This window comes from Diceros bicornis, chromosome 26, assembly GCF_020826845.1.
Source record: "Diceros bicornis minor isolate mBicDic1 chromosome 26, mDicBic1.mat.cur, whole genome shotgun sequence".
Taxonomy (NCBI): domain Eukaryota; kingdom Metazoa; phylum Chordata; class Mammalia; order Perissodactyla; family Rhinocerotidae; genus Diceros; species Diceros bicornis.
The window spans coordinates 45,469,781-45,489,520 of NC_080765.1; the positions used below are offsets into that span (position 1 = coordinate 45,469,781).

Below are 19,740 nucleotides of genomic sequence, written 5' to 3' on the forward strand. Positions count from 1 at the left end.
TAATTCACATACAATACAATTCACCCATTAAAGGGTGAAATACAATGCACAGAACTGTTCAGCCATGACCACAGTCAATTTCAGAAACTTTCACCACCTCAGAAAGAAATTCTTCACTCATGGGCCAGCCCCGGTGGCCTAGTGGTTAAGATCAGCATGCTCCACTTCAGTGGCCTGGGTTTGGCTCCCAGGCGCAGACCCACACCACTCATCTGTCAGTGGCCATGCTGTGGCGGCAGTTCACATACAAAACAGAGGAAGATTGGCAATGGATGTTAGCTCTGGGCAAATCTTCCTCTGCAAAAAAAAGAAAAGAAAAGAAATTCCTCACCCCTTAGCCATCATCCCTTAATCTCCACATACCCACCCCTCACCTGACATAGGAAACCACTCATCTACTTTCTGTCTCTATAGATTTTACTGTTTTGCACTTTTCATATAAGGGAATCACACACTAGGGGACCCATTGTGTCTGATTCTTTCCCTTAGCCTAAGATTTTCAAGATTCACCCACGTTGTAGTGGGTGTCAGTGCTGCATTCCTTTTTATGACTGAATAATATTCCATTGTATGGATGGACCACATTTTGTTTATCTATTCACCTATTGATGGGCATTTTGGGTGTTTCCATATTTTGGTTATTGTGGGTAATGCTGCTATGAACATTCATGTACAAGTTTCTGTGCGGACAGGTGTTTTCTCTTGAGTATACACCTGGGAGTGGAAGTGCTGGGCCATATGGTAACTAGGTGTTCAACTTTTTAAGGGAGCACTAGACTGTTTTCCAAAGTGACAACACCATTTGACAGTCCCAGCAGCAGGGGATGAAATTTCCAATGTCTCCACATACTCACCAACACTTACTACTATGTCTTTTTGATTCCAGCTATCCCAGTGGATGTGAAGTGGTACCCATTATGGTTTTGATTCGCATTTCCCTCATGACTAGTGATGTTGAGCATCTTTTCATGTGCTCATTGGCCATTAGTAAATCTTCCTTGGAGAAATGCATACTCTGATCCTTTGCCCATTTTTAGATAGTGTTATTTTTGTTTTTATTATTAAGTTGTAGGAGTAGTTTATATATTCTGGATATGAGTCCTTTATCAGTTTATCATTGCAAATAACTTTTCCCATTCTGTGGGTTGTCTTTTCACTTTTTTGATGGCGTCCTTTGAAGTACATTTTTGTGCTTTGAAGTTTTAAATTTTGGTTATGGGACTGTACTATTTTTGTGTGTGTGAGGAAGATCAGCCCTGAGCTAACGTCCGTGCCAATCCTCCTCTTTTTGCTGAGGAAGACCAGTCCTGAGCTAACATCTATTGCCAATCCTCCTCCTTTTTTTTTTTCCCCCTTTTTCTCCCCAAAGCCCCAGTAGATAGTTGTATGTCATAGTTTCACATCCTTCTAGTTGCTGTGTGTGCGACGCTGCCTCAGCATGGCCGGACAAGCAGTGCGTCGGTACGCGCCTGGGATCCGAACCTGGGCCACCAGTAGCGGAGCGCATGCACTCAACCACTAAGCCACAGGGCCGGCCCTGGGACTGTACTATTTTTAAAACACAATTAATCCATTTGACATGGCATTTTTGTGTAGTAGACTTATCAATTTTTAAAGGCTGGAGCAGGAGAAGTTTCCATGTCACACTGAAAGCAGCCTCAAATTTCACATTGGACATCTCTCCTCTGGGCTCCCCCACCAACTTTTGGGTTCCTCTCTCTGCTTCCTCCTCCCACTCACTCTGCTTCCATCCTCCACCTGCCACCCTTCAACTCTAGATTCATCCTCTTCTGCAAAGCAGAGCGATTCAGGTCCCTCAAGTCCCTGCCCCCAAACTTCACCCCAGGTCCATCAGTGCTCAGAAGAAATGAAAGGTTTTCTCTTCAGTTATTTTTATTGTCATGGATGGGGCTGAAAACCTTTTAAAATGTAAGTTTCTCTCTCCTCACACTCCGAAAGGATCCTGAGAGAGGCCTGATTTCTGGTTCTCTGGCGGCTTAGCATTCTCAGGTCATGGGCTCATGGAGGACACCTGGCTGTGCCCTCAGACTGGTCTAGTTGTCATGACCAACACCGGGCAATGTCCCTCCTGACCGAGAGTGCAGCCCACAGCCTCAGCTCCAGGCAGCTCTGTGGGGCCATTGCGTCCGGATGGCAGGCTAAGAAGTGGCTGCTAAGTGACCTCACCCGGGGGGTGGACCCCTCTCAAGCAAGGCCATCATCTTGGCAAAGTAGAGAACGTGAAGTGCTGGGCCCCTGGGAGGGAGCACATGGCAGAGACACAGAAAAGCCACAAGATAGAGTCGGGAGCTGCTGGCCACCCACCCCCCAGCCAGCTCAAATGCAGACTCCTGACCCCAGCCTCAGAGTGAGGATTCAGGGTGAGGGTATGGCGTCTGCATTTTTAAGATCCCTGGGTGACTCTGATGAGGAATATTCTAGACCCACAGTTCCAGAAGCACTGATTTAGATCCTGAATTCTGTGAGAAGTGAGGAGGTGAATGAGGTGGTCCAGGTTCCCCCCACTCATCACCCAGGATGCTGAGGAGGCAATGACCCTGACTGAGAGGGAACTCAGTCCAGTGTCTTTCCTCCAGCCCCGAGCTGATGGGGCCCAGGAGTTCTCCTTGAGGGAAGAGGCAGACACTCCAGTGTGGAGGCCATGAGAGCTTTCCTAGGGCTGCGATGGTGTCCTATTGAACGGGGGACAGTCTGGATAGGGTGGTGACTAGCAAGGAGGTCCACAGGCCTGGACTGCGGAAGGTCACCTGTGTGGCCATGGATGTGACCCAGGACATGGACACTGGTGCTCAGGGGTGGTCCCAGGGATGGGTCCAGGCTGCCTACCTATGTGGCACTGACTGGGATATGGTGGAGCAGGACAGGGTGAGAAACTTCTGGGAAACTCAGAGCAGCAGGTGGAGAGAGGGGCGGGGATCAGCTTCCCCATCAGGCCTGTCTTCTAAAGAGCCAAACAGCCTGCAGCCGCACTTGCTGGGCGTGGTCAGGGCTACGAGGAGTCAGCCGCCTGAGCTGTGAGAAAGGCCAGCTATTCCAGGAAAAGGCGACACCTGGGAGGGCCGTGCTCCGCCGGAGTCCTGGTTTCCGAGGTCGCAGGTCTGGGGGAGGCGAAGCCGAGCCCTCGCGCGTTCGGCCCAAGGGCCAGCCTTTGTCCCCTGTCCCCAGGGCTTAGCTCCACTTGCATCCGCCCAGCTGCACCCGGGCCCAGCCCCGCCCCTGGGAACAGAGGATGGGGCTGGGCAGCGATGCACCCGCCCCCAGCAGGAGATCCGGCCCCTTCCTCCTAGCGGCCTGGTCCCCGTCAGCGGGAGGTGACGCCCCCCACCAGCAGGGACAGAAGGGGCAGCAGGAGGGACACGGACCCCCGCCCCGTGGCCTGATTGATCTCGCACTGACAATCGCAGGGTCCGGGCTTGAGGGTGGCTTTGGGGGTCCTGGGGGCGCGAGGGCCAGCGCTGGGGGCCGGGCAGTCCAGCCACTTGGGGCCCATGGGTTGGGGCGAGTCCGGCTCGGCCTGGACGCTGCCCTTGGGAAAGCGCCAGTAGTGGGCGCCCTTGAAGAAGTAGGTGTCCCCTGCAGGAGGGAGCAGACGCTCAGAGGCCGGTGCGGGCGCCCCGAGCCCCGGCCCCCTTGCCCCTCGCTCGCCCGGGGGCTCCCCGAAAGCCCCAGGATGGCCTCTGTGCCCCCAGGACCCCGCCGCCCCAGCCCCGGGGTCCCCGACCCGCGCGCCCTCCCACCTGTGTTGCTGACGGTGACATCGTCGGGGGCCAGAGGCGCCCCCTCCCAGAGGCTCAGGTCGCGCGGGTAGCCGGGGTCCGGGCGCGCCGCCGCCTCGTCGTAGCGCCAGTAGCGCCGGCCCCGGATCAGGTAGGTCTTCCCGTTCAGCGGCCACGAGAACACGGCGTCCACCGCCTCCCCCGGGGGCAGCCCCAGATCGGAGAGCGGCCGCGCGGCGCCCTCCAGCTGCCGGTCCTGGAACACCCAGAACTGGGGGCCTGCGGGGGCGGCTCGGTGAGCCGGGCGCTCCTCCCGCGCCCGCCCCCACTCCGCCCCCCGCGCCCCCGGGGCCCACTCACCGCTGAAGAGGAGGATGCGGCCGTCCGGGTGCCGGGCGTAGGCCGCCTGGATGACCTGCACCTGGGCCGGTAGCCCCTCCCAGAAGCGATGGAGCCGCGCGGGCCGGGGGGACACCAGCTGTCCCGAGGGCTGGAGGCGCCAGAACCAGGGGCCTGTGGGGTAGAGGAGGTGGGCGCGGGGCAGGAGATGGCAAGAGGTCTTCTCCCCGAGGGTGGGGCTGGGACACTGCTGGGTCTCCCCCTGCCCCTGCTGTGCGGGGAGGTCCATCTGGAAAGCACGGCTGCAGGGACCGGCATGCGCGCGACTTTCCCTCTTTTTAGGGCTGAAAGTCCTGCGCCCCGGGAAACGCCACAGGCCTGGCGGGTCACCCTGAGTGGGTAGGAAGCCAACGATATGGAGTCAGCGGAGATCTGAGTGACTCACCTTTGAAGAAGAAGGTTTCCCCACGGATGTTGGCGATGGCGTCAAAATTGCCCTCGCAGCGATCAGGGCCGGGGAGGGAGGGGCTGCGGAGGAAAGAAGAGGTGAGCAGAGAGGGCCGGGCTCCTCCTCTCTTACTTAACCTTGACGACAGTCCTACGGGGAAGGGACTCTTACCGTGCCCATCTCACGGAGGAGCACATGGAGGTCAGGAGCTCACCCAAGGTCACACAGCTGGAGAGGGACTCACCTGTCTGGGGGCAGAGCAGGGGGCGGGGGAGGAGGAGCCAGGGGTTTCCTTGTGGGCGTGTCATAGGGGGGTTGGGGCGCTTTCCCTGTGGAGAGAGAGTCAGAGCGGTGAGGTTCCCTACCCTGCTGCAGAGGCCACAGGGCAAGCCCCTGCCCCCACTGCCTGTACCGTAGAGCTGCTGCAGGCCTTCCCTGTCATCCTGGGACAGGCGGTACTCAGCCGGGTTACCCACCGGGCCCTGGTAGAAGGGCCTCATGATGGAGTCAGGTGCTGACGAGTGGCCCAGGCCCAGGGCATGGCCAAACTCATGAACAGCCACTGCAAACAGGTCCGTCCCCTCACCATCTGGGAAGGGAGCAAGAGTGGGCTGGAGCTGTGTGCCCCACCCCCACACCAGGAAGGGGGCAGCCAGACAGCTAGGAGTGGGGCCTGCTGGTGGACAGGAACAGCCAGGAGGCCTTCGGAGGTGGCCATGGCTTCCTCTGCCCAGACCCCTCCCTGAGCCCCTTCATCCTTCCTGCGTGCGTTCACTTATCCGGTAAATATTTTGAGTGGCCTTGTTTGGCAGCGTTAGACACTGGGACATCAGGCTGAGGACACCCACAGAACAGGGTGGGGAAAGAGCAGGAGGAGACAGTCTGGACAGAGGAGAGGCGACCGCACACTGACGCAGCCCCTGCCCCCAGGAAGGCGAGACTGTGCACATGGAAGCATTCTGGGGAAGCAAGGGCCTGGGGGTTCAGGCAGTCTCGGGAGGAAGCCCCAGCCCTTGGAATATCCCCTCCTCCCTGCTCCATCTGTGGGCAGAGGGCCCCCGCCCCTCCCCACCCTTCCCACTCCCACCCATGGGGAATGTTGCTCAGTCTCCTCGGCCTCAGCTCCCAAGACCTTCACCCTACTCCCACCCCCATGCCCTTCCCCTCCCCTCTCCTTCTATCCACACCCCTCTACTGCCCACAACCCCTCAGTCCTCTATCCTCCTCCCCCATGTCTCCCCACCCCAGCCTCCACCCCTCCCCACCTCCCTCGGGTCTGGCCTCTCCTCCCCACCACTGAAGCCTTCGTCCATCTTAGAATGTGCAGCTCCAGCAGGCACTCTCCATCCGACCACAGCCTGCCGGCCCCGGCGCCCAGCCTCGCTCCCAGCCTCTCCGATCACAGAGGCCTCTTCCTCCGGGACCCAGCCCAGGCACCAGGAGCAAGCCTCTTCACACTCCCAGCCGCTGGCCGAACCCGAACTCATCGATCTGATCCAGGAGCAGCCTGCTCCAGCCAGGGAGAGGCCGGAAGAGACCGAGACAGGAGAGAGGTGAGCAGCCCCCCAGGGAGATGCGGATTCCCCAGATGACCAGCTACTTCATGGAATCTCTAACTAGGGTCAGCAGGGTTGAAAGTGGGTTATTGGAAGTGACCTGGTGACTCAAAAGAGATTTCTCTCAGCCCCTAAAGGCCGCGAGATGAGAGGTGAGAATGAAATGTGTCCGTCATAAGAAGAGAAGCAAACCCTTGTCCTCATTTACTTCTCCGAAAACCTCCACCTCCTGACTCCAGTTTACAGGAGAGAAAACTGAGGCACAGAGAGGTCAGGTGCAATGGCAGAGCTGGCTCTGAGGCTGAGCACTCTGGCTGTGCCATCCTGCCTCTCAGCAGAGACCAAAGAGGGTCTTGGTCAAACTCATATGTGTGATGAGTTTCCTTGTTGACTGGGGTTTTCTCATCCATCTGAGTCCTTTTTCTGAGAAATTGGAGGAAGTTTGGTGTCTTAATCAGGTAGATCTCTTTCCTCTCTCACCCCCCTTCCCTGCTTGCCTCTCTTTGGCTGCACCCCTTCCTTGCCTCCTTCTCATACTTTGTGGTTGGGGGAAATTACACAACTGTGCAGATCCAGCCCCATGAGATTCCTGGTGGCCAGTCTACGGGGATCCTCATTCCCTCCTCTCATCCTTGCCCTAGACCTCAGCAGGCAGCTCCTTGCTCTCTCCACTCTGCCCCAATTCCAGGCCCACAGCCCCTCGAGCCACTACCCAGCCCCAGCCCCCAACTCTTAGGTGACAAACGCATTTCCTATTTCATCAAAATAGGCCATCCGATGTAATCTGTGACTTCCTGTGCATCCAGGGCAGATAGCTTCATCTCCCGCATGCTCATCTCCTGCCTCCCGCCCTGCCCTGGGCGAGGACCCTTTCTTGCTCACCTCCTCTAGAACAAGGAAAATGCCCTACCCATCTGTGTATCCCTGCATCCCTGCCTCCATCCATCTATGCCTCAGTGCACTCATGCATTCATCCTTGCATCCATGCATTTATCCACCAATCTACTTGTCCGTCTATCCACCCACGTGTCCATCCATCCATCCATCCATCCATCCATGTGTCCTTCCATCCATCCATCCATCCATCCCCCACCCCTTTCTATTGGCTCATCGAGCGGCCCTGAGTGCTCAAGACTCCCTCTTCCTAAGACCCCCCTGGACCTGTCTGCCCCCACCCACACCCCCCTGTCTCCCCAGCACGTTCTCTGGTCAGTGGTCTAGACTCATCTTCCCTTCCTCAGCTCCTCTCACGCCTAAGCCCACTGTGGTCTGGATTCTTCCCCCACCCACCAAGCCTGCAGGCACTAGGGTCACTTCGTCCCCAGGTGCCCTAATCCGGCCCTCTGGAACCCCCTGGACTGGTTTGCTGCCCTGCCTCTGCTGACCACTTCCTCCTTCATTCTCGCTCTTGGTCACCTTTCGGCCTGTTCTTTCTCCATTTCCTTTGATTCCTCCTCCCCTGCAGCCGTCCCCTTGACTGTGGGGCTCTCCACAGCTCTGTGCTTGACCTTCACATTCTACACTCTCCTCCCGGAACCTTACCATCCCCCAGCACCGCTGACTCTTAAATCTGCCACCAGGCCCTGCTCATAGCAGCTGGCAGTCACTGGCGCACTACTCTGTGCCAGGCCCTGTGCTGAGAGCTGTAGGAGAATTACTCATTTAACCCGCAAGCCCACACCACCACAGGTCCTGTTATCATGCCTATTTCTCAGACGGGGAAGCTGAGCACGTTGAGCTGAGCACGTTATACATGTAGCAACAGAGGAGCCCTGACTTGAGCTCTGCTCCACCCCACGTTCTTAATGCTGCGTCCTGCAGCGGGGCGACTGTGCATGCTCTCTGCAAATCCTCTACAGAGCCTGTGGCCCCATCCCCTGGCTGCCCCTTCCCCAGAAAATAGCTCTCCCCCATGGCCCAGCCTCCCCCCACAGCTCACAGACAATGGCCGATTGATCAGGGAGGAGAGGAGCTGGGCCCCTGGCCTCCAGGCAGGACCCACTCTGTGGCGCTGTTTCTGCTCCAGGGCTCCCTCCAGTTGAGACCACATCCTTGCTCAGGATGTGGTCCCCAGTCCCCTTCTGTCCCCAGTCCTCTCCTGCTTCCCTTTCCCCTGAGAACGTGACCCCGAGAGACTGCCTGCACAAGGATTTCCATCTTGAGCGCTGCTTCTGGGGACCTGACCTAAGTCAGAGGAGTCCACATTCCAGAGCAGGACACTCGGCCACCGAGCACCACGTGCAGTGAACGGCCCACAAGCACTACAAACATGCGCCCCAACATGACTCACCCCTGCCTTCTGCGAGCCACCCTGAGCCAGAATCCTGGCTGTCACCTGACTGTCTCCATCCCGTTGGCCCCCAGGATCCAGTCAGATCCCAATCTTTGCCCATCCTGACTAACCTTCCCTCAGAGCCGCCCCCTGACCTCTGCCCCCCAATCACCAAGCACCATGTCTTCCCTGGACCCTGTGGTAGCTTCCTGCCTCCCCACCCCTATCTCACCCCCCACCACAGCCAGTCGTATTTCTAGAATGCAAAGCCTCCCTCAGCTCCCCTTGCCTTCAGAACCCTGTTGTCCAAACTCCTCCATGTGCTCTGCTCTCCAAGGCCCTTTGTGGTCCAAGACCTGCCATCTGTCCTCTGCGGTCTCCCTTCTGACACTCAGCCCCAAATGGCCCAGGCTGTTTCTCACCCCACTGCTGCCACTCTCATACCTGGACTCAGCCAGCCCACTGGCTTATGCTTTCTTATGCACCCCCCACACCGACCCCCACTGCCCTGTGGACTCCGGGAGAGCAGGACCTTGTGCACTAGTTGGCACTCAGCGTATACATGTGGAATGAACAGCATCACCACTGCGGGGAAGCTGCCCTCAGCCAAAAGCCTCGGGTCGGCCTTCCATCTGAGGGACCGCGAGCTGGGGGACTTCCTCTATTGTGATTCACAGCAGTTGTGTCACCGTGTGTAGCAATTGCCGGTTACTCTTCTGACTCAGCTGCTGGATGGACTTGTGTTTTTGCCTCTTTAAGTCCTCAGCTCAGAGCTGGGCCCCTGACAGGCCTCTGTGATGGGTACTTTTCTGCATCAACCTGGCCAGCCTGTGGGGCTGTTGTTTGGTCAAACACCAGTCTAGATGTTGCTGCGGAGGTTATTTTGTAGATGTGATTAACATGTATAATCAGTTAACTGTAAGTAAAGCAGATCACCCTCCATGCTGTGGGTGGGCCTCATCTAATCAGTTGAAGGCCTTGAGAGCAAAAACTGAGGTTACACAGAGAGGAAGGAATTCTACCGCAAGACTGCAACATAGAAATCCTGCCTGAGTTTCCAGCTAGCAGGCCTGCCCTACAGATTTTGGACTTGCCAGTCCCCAAAATCCCATGAGCCAATTCCTTAAAATAAATCACTCCATACACACACACACTCACACAAACATCCTACTGGTTCTGTTTCTCTGGAGAAGCCCAAGTGTTACAGCCTCCATCAGTAAATGTAATTTAACCCTAATTCTTAAGGACAGACAGACCTGGGGAGAGGACCTCCCAGAAGAGGGGAGATTGTACCTTTTGACCCAAAAGTCCAGGTCTCCTCATCGTCGAAGTGAGTGTCCCCAGAGATGGAGTGCTCCCCAGGGAAGAAGGCATGGGCGAGGGTGCCCCCTTGCCCGTCGAAGGGGTAACTGTCCTGGTGGTATGCCCGGGCAAAGTCGATGAGGATGTCGGGCTCGCTGGGGCCCTGAGAACCCACCTCCCGGAATCTGAGGCCTGACTCAACGCCCCAGGCGGTCAAGGCGTGGTGCATGAGGGTCCGCACCGTCTCCTGGCTCAGCGCGGAGCTCTGGGGGAAGGACTGTACCCTGGGGAGAGAGGAGAGGGAGTGAGGGCGGCCAGGGAGAGAGAAGGCAGCCGTTCAGAGCCCTGCCCAATGGGCAGGCCCGGGAGGGTGGGATGCGCACCAGGACCTACCTCCATGTCAGGGTTCGCTTCTTCCACATGCTGCCACTCAGGGCGTATCGGCGGCGCCGCTTGACCAGCCCTGCCACCCCCAGCACGTCAGGCAGGGAGCAGCGGGGCTTATGCATGGCAGCCACTGTCCCTCGGTCTGTGGAGAGGTTGGGGGGGGGTGTGGAATCAGCACTAGGACAATCTGCACTAATCATGACACCAGCTAACTTTCTACCTGGGGACACTGAGGCGCAGAGAGGTGAAGAAACTTGCCAAGAAGCCCCCACAGCTTGGATTTGAACCCAGGCAGTCCAACTCTGGAAGCCAGCTCATACCAGACTATGAGACTGCCCTTCTGGGCGGCCTCACCCTCTGCACCTGGCCCTGGGCAGCCTGCCTCCAGGTGGCGTGCAGTTTCGGGCTGGGATCTGGGCGTCCCACTTCCTTGAGCCCTGGCGGTTGGACTGCAGAAAGGAGCCCTGGGCTGCAGTGAGAACTCTACTCTTTGAGGCTGGGACCCCCTCGGAGGTTGCCCATACCTCACACCCTAGTTCCCAAGTCCCAGGGCCGGCTGGGTCTCTGGCCTCGTGTGGCAAGCCACTCCCTACCGGGTTAGATGGGCCTGGAATCCCCTTTCCCAGCTCAGCTCCATTCCCAGCAGCCTCCTGGTCTTCAAATGAAGGTCCAACCTCACCTCCTTGGTTGAGGTGACAAAGAGTAACTGAGCACATCCAAGTGCCAGTCACTGCTCGGCAGTGGACAGGACAAGGAAAGGTCCCTTCCCTCGTAACTAGCTAGGGTCCCTCCAGTTCTCCTTTCTCCGCATTTAACCCAACAGATGAGCCTCTCAGCTCTACCTCCAAAACATACATACATACAAAACATACAAGCCTGGATTCAACGGCTTCTCGTCACACCCCCCACCCCACCCCCAGTCCAGGCCACCATCATCCCTCATCTGGACGCTATAAGTGCCTCCTTCCTGGACTCCATGCTCCCCACTCGCCATTCTCCATCAGCAACCACAGGAAGCTTAAAACTGCACTTCAAACCCTCCCGTGGTTTCTCATCACACTTGGAATCAAACCCAAACACCCTTCAAGGCCCCGCATCAGACTCCTGCTTACCTCTTCAGTCCTCCCCTCATTACAGGCACACAAGCTTGTGCCCACCACAGGACCCTTGCACTTGCCTGGGACTCTCTTCTCCCACATCCTCCCATGGCTGGCTCCTCCTCTTTGTGTCCTATGAGTGCTCTGTGTCTTCTCAACTCAGACGACACCTTTCAGAGGAGCCTGCCCTGACCAGACCAGCCCCTCAGTACCATTAGCGTGTTATTTTCTTCAAAAAACTCGCCACTCTCTGAGATTATCTTGTACGTTTCTGTTCTTGATCTGTATGTGTCTCTCTCTAGAATGTTAGCTCCATGAGAGCAGGGACCTTATCGCCTCTGTTCACCACTGTACCAGCGGAGCCTGAGATGGTCTCGCGTGTAAGAAATTCTTGATAAATGTTTATTGAAAGAGAAACGCCTGAGAACTCCCTGGGCTGGGACCCAAGGTCAGCATTTGCACAGATCCGTGAGTCAGGGGCATGCGGAGGTTTAAAAACGGCTGCGCAACGGTCAGGCCGGGAGCAGAGGCAGGGCTGGGGGGGGTGGGGGCTACCTACCCAGGAGGCCTGTCTCAGGCAGCCCAGCAAACCTCTGCATGACCTTGATGGCATCGCGCAGCTTTGCAGGGCTCTGCAGCTGGGCCTGGGCAGGGTGGGGCGGCGGCAGGTAGCCATAGCGGGTCAGCCAGTCCTGGACCACAGGAGGGAGCAGGGGAAGCGGGAACGGTCGGAGGGATGGGACTTTCCCTTCCACCACCATCCTGGAAGCCCCACCCGTCGCCAGGCCCCCAGCCCTGGACACCCACCTGCTCCCCCTCTCAAGATCCCAGCCCTCCAGCCCTGGGTTTGCCAGTCTTCTTCTGGACCCAAGAGTCCTGGTCCCCAGATCTTCAAATCTGGGCCCCAAACCTCCTAACGGATCCAAGAATCCGGGTCCCTAGACTCCATCCCCAGTCACTCTGAACATCTGAATCAGCCCCAAGCCTCCTCCGGACCCAGGGGTCCCAGCCCTGGCTTCCCTCTCCCAGCGCCCCCTGCAGATCCCAGGAGCCCGCGGACCCGGCACTCACCACGCCCAGGCTGACGTCCTGCGCCGCGGGCTCCGAGGCGCGCGCGGGGGGCGGCAGCAGCGGGAGCAGCAGGGCCAGGAGCCGGAGCATGGCGCGCTCCGGCCTGGGCGGCCGGCGGGGCTCGAGGGGGCCTGGCCCGGGCCGCTCTGGGGTCCTGGGGGCGGAGGTCAGGGGCCCGTAGAGGCTCGCGGGGAGCCGACGCAGGATAGGAGGGGCGCAGGAGGACTGGGGACCGCGCCGGGGGTCCGGGGCCCTGGAAGGCACGATGTGGGGGGCGTCCAGCGGAAGGCCCAGGGGCGCTGGGGGTCCCGGGAGGGTTGAGAGGGCGCGGGAGGGGGCGGAGGTCCGGACTCCGGGTCTGCTGCGACAGCCTCTCGGGGTCCCAGGCGGTCCTGTCCCGGCCCCGTGCGGCCCCTCCCTCCGGGTGGGGCGGGGCGGGGCACCCCGAGAAGCGGTGACGGCGCGGCGGGGGAAGGGGCCCGATCTTCGGAAGTCCAGCGACAAGGGGCGGGCCAGGTGGTGGCCCCTGCCTCCCGCAGGACCCAAGGACCCTCCTCCAAGCACTTCAGAGGGTGGGGCGGGGTCGGATGGGGGGCGGCGGCAAGGAGCCCGGCCGCGTCCGCAAGTTTCTCTTCCCAGATGCCGGCTCTGTTGGGACTCCCCGGAGCACGGCTCGCTTCTGCTTTCTCAAAAGCGCGCAGTCGGGCCCGGGGGAGGGGCGCGCGGGTCCTCCCCTCCTCCAGCCGCCCTTCCGGGACCCCCCGCGGCGCGCAGCCGGCAGAGCGCGGGGGGATGTCCGGGCGGCGGGGTCACTTCCCTTCTCGGCGGGGTCCCGGCCCGCCCCCCACCCCTCTCGGCCTGCGCCCTCTGTGTGCTCGGGTGCCGCCGCCTGTGGTCCCCGCGGTCATTCCCCCAACCACGTGGGCTGCTCGGGTCTCTGCCCCGGTACGCGGTGGTCCTGGCATCTCTAGATCCCAGATCCAGGGGCGGCTCCAGGACCGCGCCCCCTCTCCGCAGGTGCTAGACATTTAAAATCCGGTAACATCACGCAGAAGCTCGAGTGCCTGCGGCGTTCCAGGGGCGCAGGACAGAGGAGGGGATGAATGGGAGCAGATCCTGGAGGCAGAGACCTGGGGCCTCTCAGATCCGCGCCTCACCCGTGCCGCCCGGTGAGCCCAGGGCTAGGAGGCCGGCAGTGGAGAAGGATGGGAGGGATCAGGCAGGGGCGTTCCCGGCGAGGGGCGGGTAAGTGGGTGTGAGTGAAACCGCTCTGTCTCTGGAGCAGGGCAGCGACAGGACCCCATGTGCGTTTTAGACAAAATAAATAGTGAGCAGGATTAGCGAGCTAGGCAAACTAAAACATGGAGATCCTGTGTTAGTCCACTCCGCTGCCATAACAAAATACCACAGACTGGGTGATGTAAACAACAGAAATTTATTTCCTCACAGTTCTGGAGGCTGGAAGTCCAAGATCAAGGTACAGGCAAGATTGGGTTTTCCTGCCACTTCAAGGCGTCTCTCCTCGGCTTGCAAGTGGCTGCCTTCTTGCTGTGTCCTCATATGGTCTTTCCTGTGTGCCCAGGCATCCCAGTGTCCCTGTGTGTGTTCACATCTCCTCTATAAGGACACCAGTCACATTGGATGAGGGCCCACCCTAACGGCCTCATTTTGCTGTAATCACCCCTTTAAAGGCCCCATGTCCAAATACAGTCCCATTCTGAGGTACTGGGGGTTAGGACTTCACCATATGAATTCGGGGGGGATACGATTCAATCCACAACAGATCTCATGTGTGATGAAAACCTACTCTACTCCTCCTGTGTGTGTCTCCTTCACTCTCACACCACTACCACACTCACAACACTTCTGACACCAGATGTGCAGGGGTTTTTCCCCACACCAATCAGTTCTCTGTGATTGGTAGGACACCCAGCTGGGTAGCACCAGCTGGGTGTCCTACCATTCAATTCAATTCTGACACTAACCAGAGTTAGTGCAGACCCCACAGGTTAAGGGCTCAGCCCCACCAGACTACCGCCCCTCCAGAGTGGGTCCTCGGGTTACCCACAACTTCTGTGCGACTTGGCTATAAATAGTAGGTTCCCATGACCACCTCCCCCTTGGATTTGATCATTTGCTAGAACAGCTCACAGAACTCAGGGAAACAGTTATGCTTACCAGTTTATTATATAATAAAGGATACAGATGAACTGCCAGATGAAGAAATGTATCTGGAGAGGTCCAGAAGGGTCCCAAGCACAGGAACTTCTGTCCAGGTGGAGTTGGGTGCACCACCCACCCTGCACGTAGTCACCAACCCAGAAGTTCTCCAAACCCCTTTTGGGATTTTTACGGAGGCTTCATCATGTAGGCATGAGAGATCATTAATTCTATCTCCAGCCACTTTCCTCTTCCTGGAGCATGGGGGTGCGGCTGAGAGATCCAAGCTTGGTCTGTTGGGTGACCAGCACCCATCCAGGAGCTATCGAGGAGCCCACCAGAGTCACCTCATTAGAACCTTATCCCCAGGAAATTCCAAGGGATTTAGGAGCTCTGGGTCGGGAACCAGGGCCAAAGACCAAATACTAGAACAAAAGATGCTCCTGGTGCTCTTAGCACTTAGGAAATTACAAGGGTCTTAGGAGTCCTGTGCCAGGAACCTGGGAGCAGAGACCAATGTATATTTTTTCTATTGTTTCACAGCCCACCTCCTGGTCTCTGGCCATGGACCCCTTACAGCAAAAGCATATACAACTCAAAAGATACTGACACAGTGACTAGAATCCCAAAAAGTCATTAGTAATCAGCCCAATCCATCATCATATCCTATGAAGGTGTCCCCCTGGGTGAGGCCACTCAGGTGTGCAGGCTTCCTCCTGTCTGCACAGGTCCAAAAGCAGGAATGGTCTCGGCAAACACGTGGCTTCTCCCTTTTAGGCATCTAGTATGCTCAAGCTAAGGGACAATCTCTTCTCTTGCTCCGAGCCTCTTTCGAGGTGTTAATGTAATTATGAATGTCGCTTATTACATAACTCATTGACTCACTACCCATAGCTACTATTCTTCCTTCTCAGCCTTTATACCCCCACTCTCCCACCTTTGGAAGGGACACTAGGTTCGGCCGCTGTGCTGGTCTAGATTGCGGGCAGCAATACTAGTCTAGCAAGTGCCCCCTCCCCCCAACCCCATCCACTCTCGTGCACACAGGGTGAGGTTGCGCAGGTGCAGAGCTGGTGGGCCGTGTTTAGCACCAGGCGGTAGAGCTGCATTCACCGTTAGCCCTGATTTTGTCAGATGGAGTGAAGGCCCATCCTGCTCCCTCTGGCCCAAGAATTCCGACATAAGGCTCAAGATATAGTTGCAATCCCTTATTTAGGAATCATCGCTGTTTCAGGCACTTCGCAGCCCTGGTCATATGACCACTGCATCAGGTAGGGAACAAAAAAGGTTGAGGTGATGTGGGGAAAAAGAAGAAAAAAATCAGTCATTTTACCAGCATCCTCCCCCCTTGGGAAGACTCGCAGTCTCACCAGCATCCCTCCCCGCCTCTCTTCCCCTGATCCACCAGAAAAACAGAGAAATCTACCCAGTGGGGACACTCCTTTAGCCCCACTCATGTTCATGTTCAGTGTGAGCACACACTCGTGAAGGCGTGTAAGCCACCTCTTCAGGCCTTTATCTCCCCCCATTTTAGACAGTCAGTGTTTCAATTGCCTGTTCCTATTCTCCATCAAACTAATACTCCGAGGAGATCTCTCTGCTCACTGTTGGACATTGTGGGCTATAAAGCGTGGTCCTTGGTCTGAAGAAGTGATAGTTGGCCACCCATATTGGTGGGTATCCTCTGTTCTGGTTTTTTATAGCATTCTGAGCATTTGCATCTACCACTGGGTAAGCAAAGCCCAGTCCAGAGTCAGTGTCTAGTCCTGTCCTGAGCCATTTGTAGCCCCGTAGGGCCACCAGCATCCATCTGACTTGCCAGCTACAATCAAGGCCTTCCCCTCAGGGAATCTGCCACAGAGCCATCTGCAGTCTTCATGGGCCCTGGTGGCCACCTCAAGCCAGCACACAGGGATATCTACTTAGGATAGGAGAAAGGGAAAAGTCACTAATGATTCTAGTCTCCTTCCAGACCCAGAAGGGGGTTCTTCTTATGGGCATCAACATGTCCTACTTTAATGCACCCCTCAGATTCCCACAGTGATTTCCACAGGGCTGTGCCCCCTCTGGCCATGTGCCCATTGCCCTCCTGCCTGACCATATGGCCAGGCCATGGGCCACCACCCAGGAGTCGGTAGAAACAAAAGCATAGGGAATTTTACCACCGTTCAACTCTTCTATCACGGCTAGAAAAGCAGCATACAGTTCAGCCCACCAAACTAATTTGTTTTCACTTTCTTTGATTAGAGTGGTGGCCTTCCAAACAGGATGCTGCCCGCTCACCTTGGAACTGCCGTCTGCAAACCAAGCAGCTCTTTGTCAGTCAGTCAAGAGCTATTTATAGGGCACCATCACATGACACTAGCATCCAGCAGCTCCTCACACAGTCCCCGAGTCCGTCCTAGGGAAAGAGTCTCCCTGCCCGTGAGCGTTCCCCAGGCAGCACCGTCCTGGGTACACCATTTCTGTTGTATTATGGAACTCTTCTGAGCACTTCATCCCCATTCTAGTGTTTCTCCGACGTCACCCAAGACATCCTGAGTATTTCAGGTTTCAAGATCATTTTATGTCCTTCAGTCTTCAGGGTAGCTTCAACTTATGTCTGACAGCAAGGTAGTAAATGCCCCTCAAATGGCAATTCTCTAGTCCAAAGTCCCAGGAGTCGTCGCCGAGAGGCGCTCGCCGGCTTTTGCCACGAGCCCCAGTCTGCACTCCACACGGGGCCGCGGCACAGACTCTGTCCCGACCAGCACTCCAGCTGCCACTCCACACTCTGTGGGCTCAGGCAGCTGTGCTGGCTCCCGTTTAGCATGTCCAATTAATGTTGCTCGAAGGGCAGAGTGACATGCCTCTGTTTTACAAGACTAGGTGGGGGAAATGTTCTTCAGTCAGACACAGTGTCCATCCTATAATATGGTCAGGGAGAAATGACACAACCACTCCACAGAAAGCCTGCTCATACCTGCCGGTTCTCCTCCTAACTCTTCCCTTAATTCCATCAACCCTTACGTTCCTAACCGTGGTCCCCATCAGGACGTCGTCGACAGGCTTGGGTCTTACAATACAGGGTAGGGGAAGTGTTCCCCACTGTGACACAACATCCATTCCCATAAAACATCAGGTGAAGAAGACACGACTTCTTTACGTAAAGCCTGTTTAAACATTCCAACTTTCATTATCTTATCGACTCTTACATTTTTATGTTCTCTCAATCTAATTGTACCCAAGTCAGGGCTACACCAACGGGTTTTGGTGCCACAGTGCGTGGGGCTCCTGTATCAAGGAGCCCTGGGAACTTCTCTTCATTGCCTGACCATTTTAGCCACTCTTGTGCAAAAGGCCTTGGGTCGAAGAGGATCCTGGGAAGATGGTGGAGAAGGAAGCATCAGGAATCTGTCTCCCCACTGGACAATAAATGCACTGGCAGAATCTGTCTGACGGAAGCACTCTGGAGCTCTGAAGACTTACAGATTCTGGGGCAAGTCTTGCGCAGTACGTGGCGGGAAATTTTATCTCGTAGCGCAGGCAGCTGTGCAAGTAGCTTGCACACAGCCTGCAGAAAGTTGTTAAAATGTCAACACTACCCAGAGCAGTCCACAGATTCAATGCAATCCCCATCAAAAGCCAATGACATTTTTTGCAGAACAGAAAAACCCATCCTAAAATTCATATGGACTCTCAAGGGACCTCGAATAGCCAAAAGAGTCTTGAAAAAGGAGCACAAAATTGGAGGACTCACGCTTCTTGATTTCAAAACTTACTACCAAGCTACAATAATCAAAACAGAAACAGTGTGGGGGCTGGCCCAGTGGCGTAGCAGTTAAGTGTGAACACTCCGCTTCGGTGGCCTGGGGTTTGCAGGTTTGGATCCTGGGCGCGCACCAATGCATTGGTTGTCAAGCCCTGCTGTGGCGGCGTCCCATATAAAGTAGAGGAAGATGGACACGGATGTTAGCCCAGGGCCAATCTTCCTCCACAAAAGGAGGAAGATTGACATCAGATGTTAGCTCAGGGCTGGTCTTCCTCACAAAAAAAAAAAAAAGATAAGAAAAGAAACAGTGTGGTATAGGCATAAAGACAGTCGTATAGATCAATGTAATAGAATAGAGAGCCCAGAAATAAACCCTCGCATATATGGTCAAATGATTTTTGACAAGGGTGCCAAGATCACTGGATGAAGAAAGGACCATCTTTTAAACAAATGGTGCTGGGAAAACTGGATATCCACATGCAACAGAATGAAATTGGACCTTTATTTAACACCATATACAAAAATTAACTCAAAATGGGCCAAGGACCTAAATGTAAGACCTAACACTATAAAGCTCTTAGAAGAAAACACAGGACAAAAGCTTTATGACATTGTATTTGGCAATGATTTCTTGGATGTGACACCAAAGGCACAGGTGACAAAAGAAAAAATAGACAAATTATACTTTATGAAAATTTTAAAATTTTGTGCATCAAAAGATACTATCCACAGAGTAAAAAGGCAACCCACAGAATGGACGAAAATATTTGCAAATCATGTATCTGCAACAAAAAACAAACAACTTGATTCAAAAATGCACAAAGGACTTGAATGGACATTTCTCTAGAGAAGATATATGAATGGCCAATAAGCACATGAAAAGATGCTCAACATCACTAGTCACTAGTGTTTCCTTCCTATCAATATTTGCTTTATTCACCTTATTTCTTAATAACTGTTTAAAAATTTCCACCCTGCTAAGACCAGTCTCTTGATTCTCTCCTCTGCCTTTCCCCATTATCTTTTTAATAAACCTAATATTTTTGCTATTGGTAAGACCCATGAGGTGAAGCTGAGAGAGAAAATTCCAGAAGGCTTCCTGAACTGTCCTTCGGTTTTGCAGCAGTCAGGTCACATGGGGTGCCCTGCAAAAGGGCCCCTCAACCACAGCACTTACCATGACCTGGGTAATGGGCGTATGCAGGGGTGAGTGTCCTGGTCACCGTAAGCCAGTCCCACATGGCTTGCATACAGAACCTACCAGCTGGTGCATCCGGGGTGCTCCACTTGGCATCTATAGGGGTGATGGAGGGTCCTCCTTCTCAGGGTAAACAGGCTTACAGTGGCTTTTATCTAGTCCACCAGGCTGGCTGTTCCCTCGGGACTAAGCTCGTGTGTGTCTGGATCACGTGCAGCCAGCTGTGACTGTTCCCCAGTGAGCTGTGGGTCCTGTATCAACCCCAACACGCTCCTCCACTCTGCAGCCTCAAACCAAAGACACAGCCCCCAAACTGGTTACTCTCATGATCCACTTCAGTACAGGTTTTCAGGAAGCTGATGATACCAACCCACAAAGCAAAACAACTCCTTCACACCTTAAACTCTGGTCTCAGTAGTTTC

General features: G+C 55.7%; 1 protein-coding gene and 1 long non-coding RNA gene across 2 annotated transcripts; one reads left to right on the top strand and one right to left on the bottom strand.

Moving 5' to 3' along the window:
- Window positions 1–2,315: 2,315 nt before the first annotated feature.
- Window positions 2,316–12,299, bottom strand: MMP25 (matrix metallopeptidase 25). The gene is made up of 10 exons (XM_058570221.1): window positions 12,210–12,299; window positions 11,698–11,830; window positions 10,048–10,183; window positions 9,646–9,938; window positions 4,937–5,113; window positions 4,769–4,853; window positions 4,522–4,604; window positions 4,098–4,250; window positions 3,759–4,016; window positions 2,316–3,594 (listed from the first exon to the last, which is right to left on the bottom strand). Exons 1-10 carry the CDS (start codon window positions 12,297–12,299, stop codon window positions 3,323–3,325), a joined length of 1,680 nt encoding a protein of 559 aa, XP_058426204.1. The 3' UTR covers window positions 2,316–3,322.
- On the top strand, window positions 3,843–5,909 carry LOC131422739 (uncharacterized). The gene is made up of 3 exons (XR_009224139.1): window positions 3,843–3,888; window positions 4,419–4,622; window positions 5,843–5,909. It is a non-coding gene; the product is annotated as an uncharacterized LOC131422739 (long non-coding RNA).
- Window positions 12,300–19,740: the final 7,441 nt, after the last annotated feature.

Coding starts and splice junctions, on each gene's coding strand:
- MMP25 (XM_058570221.1), bottom strand. CDS start 12,299: ATGCTCCGGCTCCTGGCCCTGCTGCTCCCGCTGCTGCCGCCCCCCGCG. Junction 4,854..4,936: donor AGGCCTGCAGCAGCTCTACG/GTACAGGCAGTG, acceptor CTCTCTCCACAG/GGAAAGCGCCCCAACCCCCC. Junction 4,017..4,097: donor CCGCATCCTCCTCTTCAGCG/GTGAGTGGGCCC, acceptor CCGCCCCCGCAG/GCCCCCAGTTCTGGGTGTTC.